Source organism: Temnothorax curvispinosus, unplaced genomic scaffold (assembly GCF_003070985.1).
Source record: "Temnothorax curvispinosus isolate PA1 unplaced genomic scaffold, ASM307098v1 QBEX01009885.1, whole genome shotgun sequence".
In the NCBI taxonomy this organism is placed as follows: domain Eukaryota; kingdom Metazoa; phylum Arthropoda; class Insecta; order Hymenoptera; family Formicidae; genus Temnothorax; species Temnothorax curvispinosus.
Genome location: NW_020219665.1, coordinates 234,399 through 240,398, shown reverse-complemented (window position 1 = coordinate 240,398; position 6,000 = coordinate 234,399). Strand labels below are relative to the sequence as shown.

General features: G+C 35.7%; 1 protein-coding gene across 2 annotated transcripts in view; it reads right to left on the bottom strand.

Annotated features, from left to right (window-relative positions):
- Positions 1-1,165: 1,165 nt before the first annotated feature.
- LOC112459527 (heterogeneous nuclear ribonucleoprotein 27C) overlaps positions 1,166-6,000 on the bottom strand; it is a 38,483-nt gene continuing 33,648 nt past the window's right edge. Inside the window, exon 8 of one of the 2 annotated variants that reach the window (XM_025023697.1) lies at positions 1,166-2,275. In XM_025023697.1, coding sequence (XP_024879465.1) covers positions 2,226-2,275 — 50 coding nt within the window. In that variant the 3' untranslated portion in view covers positions 1,166-2,225. Of the gene's footprint in view, positions 2,276-3,726; positions 3,951-6,000 lie in introns of those variants that run through there. The other variant, XM_025023696.1, reaches the window with a different exon arrangement.

Sequence of the window (6,000 nt, the reverse complement as noted above, 5' to 3'; positions counted from 1 at the left end):
TATATTCATAGACAACAATGTTCCTAAACAGTAATGTTATCAGATTGTTGTAATAATTATGTTCCTGGAGTCTAATAATAATTAATATAGTTTGATTTATTACTAATAAATACGTTTTATTTGAGTAATTCATCTCTGTGTTTTCTAATTTTATATTATTCCTATAAATTCTCAAGTAAATTTGCTTTGTGAGCATATCAAGTTATGCAGAACGCGTCGTGGACGTTTTTCAAATGCACATATCGCGTTGTGGATAATAAAAACGTCCACACACCGGAAAAATATCTCATTTCGGTATTTGGATGATCAGCACCGTCCACAACGCGTTATGGATGTTTTTTTCGCTCACTGAGCGATTTCGGTATTTGGCCGTAACATATATATATGAAACTTTTGATTACACAAAATCAAATACATAATAAATTTTTAAGCGAAAAGCAAATAATTTCTTCTCTATTACATTTAGCTTACATAATTTTATAACGTTGATGAGAACTACATAATAAAAAAACTATCAAGAAATAATTAAGTGCGAAAATAATTTTTCTGCATTTTGTCTATACTTTCAATCATCTCACAAAATTAAAATAATTATTAACAATGCGATAATATGAAATATAGGTGAGTACATACTTACCGTATGGATTATATAAAAAAATCATGGACTTCCGAAGCTGCTTTCTGAAAGTACGATTTTACAACAATGTACATATCTCGTCTTGATGTAATAAATCGTTGTATTCTGTATATCATCGTATATGTTATTGTTGCAAACATTATATAAATTATATGATGTGTAGAATAACGTAGGTTTTTAAAATTATTCATACTTATTATAATAAGTTGTATTGTGTGGCGATCGTGGCGCAGAATGATGGTATTTGGAGAGGAAACCGACCTTCAAGGCTGACAACCTATTCTCAGAAAACAAAATGTTATTTCGAAATCTCAAAAATTATGAGACGGCCGAGGTTCGACTTGGATTGTAGCGCCATTGATTGACTGAATTGATTGTGGTGGATTGGGTTTCAAGAAAAAACGCAGCTTTCACTCCCAAAATTACAAACAAGAAACCAAGCTGAAAGGAAAAAGAATCAAGGTAGAACGTCGAGCAAGACAAAGTGATATATAGGGTGATTCGTAAATAATTGACAACTCCAAAGCGTTTTCTATTAAAATGTGAACGTTTATTAATCCGTATGGAATATCAATTACTCTATGCTATAAAAGAATGCATCTGTTGCTAGCTTCTTGGTTCGAAAGTATGTAACAAAATACTATAAACAATAATATGGTATTAGAGTGGCGAATAGTAGAGAAATGGAGATGGTGCCATCAACAGCAGTCGTATCGCGACGGGTATTATTCTATAACTCTTTAGTTAATATTATCATTAGACGCGTTACACGACTGTACATCCTAATGCGTGTCTTCCTTCGTTGTCACAAAAATCTTCAGGATCTCTTTTCGAAATTCATCGCGGAGGTACGTGTACCGGGACGCAGGTGCATCACGAAATATAAGTCGACGCGCGTGTCTCGTAAAACACGCGGTCGGGGCCCTATATTCCTCATCCCCTATTTTACAGTCGAGTACATTTTACAAGTGTACATGCGTATAAATGTATCTCCGTGTCTAAAACGCTACTCTTATCCCTTAGACCACTATCGCAATATTTAGTAAATACATTTGGCGTTTTGACCTTACGCAATTTTTTTGCTGCAGGGTAATTCGCGCTCGCTCCATTCGTTATAACGGGCCTTTGCAAATAAGGTCTTGAAATAACGACGGGAGAGCTGTATTAAGACAAATGCAATATATTTTTCAAATTAAAACGCACAGATTAATTCATTTCTCCGGATTTCTGAATACGAATACGCTCTGGCTTTTGAAAACAATCGATTCTATAAACAAATAAATAATTTGACAATATCGATATAACGCAACTCAATGCATTATTGCATTCTCGTTAATAACGTCGCGGACGACAGTGTTAATTGCCCTAAGTAAATATAATTTTTAATCTAACTGATTGTGAAAATCGGAAAAAAGTGTATTTCCTCGGATGCTCTGAGACTTTGAAAGCGAGACTAACCGCGAAAAGAAGAAAAGGGAAAAAAATATCGAGAGGATCGTGTCGAATGATCGGGGTCACATCTGTGTGCTCGCAATGCGTTAAACTTGACGCGCGCTTTTAACTTTTTTTTACCTCAAGTCCACAAGCCTCACGTCATCCAGTCAGTAAAATGAACAGGACGTCTAGCAAATAAACTCCCTACGGCAAAAATCGAGAAAAAGAAAGTATTAGGTTTCCATATTCTAACGCTGTCGTCGCGCGCGCGACAATTAATAATTGGAAGGAAACACGAAAAGGATGGAGGAGAAAGCGACAATCTGATATCGCCCCCAAACGAAAATGAAAGAGAACTCGGAAGAGACTTAACACGGTAGGATGAACGCTGCCGTTGAAAATAAACCTAATTAATGAGAGCCCTCGAGTCGATCTCTCGAGCTGTACGGCACGTAAATAAAAATAAAAGGAAAAAAATATCGTCTTCCACGGTACAGCCGTCGTGTATTCTTGCAACACGACCGTCGATGGTTCGTTTATCCGTCCGATTGACTGTTTCCTCCATTGTTTTACGACACTTTTAGTTAAAAGGGACGCAAGGATAAGAATGCGTTACTTTACTATTTCTTACACTAGTCCGCGGTACAATTCTAACTTGCGTGTAAACCAATCCGTGAACGTGCATCGACGTTAATATATGTATATATTCACAATCACACAAGCTGTTTAGCTTGTTCTTTATCTGCATCTTCCAAAATCCAGGTGCCGAGGCTCGCTGTCTGTCGCTTAATCCGGACACGCAGAGCATGCAAACGTGCGCGCGTTTCGAAATAGTGAAAAAGAGAAATGATAAACACAAGTCAATCGCTGTAAGAGTTTTGTACGTTTAAACCTGCCAAAAATATATATGTATATTATATTAATGACAGATCATTGATAAGTTCTCACGAGTCTATTTATCAATAGATGTATTGCAAATGTTTAGACTTAAATGTTATTCTACTGGGGAAAAATGGAACTTTTTGTAGAAAATCGTCACTATCCATATAATTATAATTACATTATATTATGTATATAATTTTTTTATAGTTATCCAATATATAAAATTCTTAGAAATCAATCAATAGCAATTATAATGTTTAATCTCAATTGTAAAAGCCCGTGCATTCTCTCGACTTCGTTCAAAAGCTCGATTCGCGTTTTAGGTGCGCGCGAGATGTATTCAGGACGAAAAGTCAAGTGGTCTAAAATCAATTTTAAACTTCAATCGGCACTTCGCTACACGTACATAAAAGTATCTCGACACGTACGACCTCGCGAGTGGCACCAATCAATGAAGTGTCGTGTTAAACCTTAAATCTACTTGACACCGCTCGATCCGCCGTAACGGATGTATCGTCGAACTGGGTTTTCCGTCGCGATTTCCGCAAATCTTCTCCCTTTTTCTCCGTTGAATACACCTATACAAGCCGACGTCGAGTAAATTTGCGGCAAGTAACGTTGCGCCTTCTTCGATTGTTCGCACTTGTTTCTCCCTCGCTCGTCCCACGAAGTACCATATGCCGATCCTTTTTTCTTGACGAGTTTTTCTCCAATGCAGACTTAAAGTAAAATAGGGCGGGTGTATTCTATTACAAACTATTTCAATAGTAAGTATGCATACGAATGTGTATACGTTAGCAACCAAGAGGGGAAGAAGGTGATCTCGGAACCAAAGCCGAGACCGGGATTCTGTCTTATTCCTTCTAGCGGCGATAAGGATGATAATTGTTGGTGCTCGACGTGGATCCTGTGTAACCCCTTTGGGGCCCACCGGCACCGCCGTAGTTGTCGGTTCCTGGCGCAGCAGGAACGCTCGACGACGATCCATATCTGGCGCCTGTGTAGAATCGCATAAAAGAACATAGTACTACGTGCCAGGACGTGGCAAGAGGACGTAATCGGAGAGGGTGGTAACAGAGCAGTGGCTCGCGTTATTTCTACAATAACTCAAGAGACTGATCCTCGATAGGAGACCTGAGACACGTGAAAAACGATGGAAGCTTAACTCTTTGCAACCCGAATCACGAATGTTAATCATTGTGATCGAAAATAGATAAAATTTTCGTAATACAATGCTTTTACTATTGCGTGTAAATCCTTTGTAGATATATGCATTGGCCGCCAATGTAAATCTGATATATAAATTTGAGCGTTAATAAATAACTAATTAATTATTTAAATAATTTATTAAGGTTCGTGTATTTAGATATTTGTTAGTTCAAATGATTAAATACATGTTTGTGTTACTTCCAAGTTGTTAAAAGTATCCTTTGTTGCGGAATATTGTAGCAGCTTGGAGATACGGTAATATTTTTAACGTGATATAGGACTGCAAAGAATTAAGAGTGTCGGGATTAGCTGAGAAAAGAAGTTAGAACGGAGAACGGAGACTAAGCAGGGCAATCTAAAGTTTTCACACACTCCAAATTTAATCGATAATTTAGATAAACATTTGAGATCAAGTAATTACCAATTTGATAATAAAATAATAATTACAACTTATGTGTTTTATTATTATTATTATTATTATTATTAATAGCACATTGCGATCATAAAAATAGCTTTGGTTGAATTTTATATTTGGTTTAATTTTAGAAATCAATATTACTGAAAAATCAGAAAGATGAATATAAGTAAAGTTAATCAGATAACTTTACAAACAATTAAAAAATATGATTCGCGATATATAAGCAAAAATAAACACTTTATATGAGAAAATTACGCTATGCAAATTGATAATAATTGTACAAGTTAAAGCATCAAATTTTCAATCATAATTTTAACAAAGGTTTTATTTTTAAAGAAATATATCTGTTAAAATAGAATCGATTTAAAAAAAGATAAATAATAGGAAATGCAAAAAACTTTAATAAAATATTGCCTTTATTTAAATTGCTTGGATTTATAAATAATTGACCAACTTTTCTGCAATAATATATATATATATATTATATAATATAATATATTTATATATGTATATATTAGATACACAGAGACGACAAGTAGCAATGTGACAAAGTAAAATAAGAACAAAAAAAGACAGAAGAGGGAAGATATTTGGAGCGAGCAAAAGTGAAAGGAAATCCGAGGTAAGCAGTTTAAAGGTGCTTTGTGTAGGATCAGAGAACATATGTCTCGCTTCTAAAACGATCTGAGGCGCAGAATGGATGGGCGGACGAATAGATGGATAGATAAATAAATGAATGAATCAAATAGATAACGGATGACTGAATGGATGGATAGATGAATAGACGAATACTTGGATGGGTGGGCAGATGGATGGTATGGATGAACGGACGGATGGAGTTTTGCGGAGTAATTCGAAAACTCGAAAGCGAACGGGCTAAATTAACATCACCGACCTAGATTTCGTATAAGAGGCTACCACACATCTTTCTTCCGTATCCGAGAGATCCGAGCGTGCATCATAACGGCGGCTTTTTAGGACCTCCGGACGAGTTTCGGATCGCGACGAGAATTCGTGACTAATTTGCAAAAAAGGGACGCCTGAAAAGCGAGGTCAATTCGTTCGCACCGACCTTACCGATCCGTTCACGGCAGGCATAAAACCGGAGTGTCATCACGATAGATTCTCTTTCAACGCTTTCCAATTCAATCTTATCTTTATCAATCTTTAACGTTTTTGCGCTGACAAAAATATGTCGGTCAAGTATCATCAAATTGAAAAAAAAAAAGTTACTTTCTGAAACTAACCCAGCAATGCGAAGCGAATAATTAAATTTATTTAATTAATAGTTTATAATCGTGATATTCTATCCCAATTTTGTCTAACTAGAAACTAAAGAATTTAAATATTACGTAAAAAAAAAACAATAAAATGATTGTAATAAATTAAATTTTCTCGAAGACCGTAAGTGACATCGTGT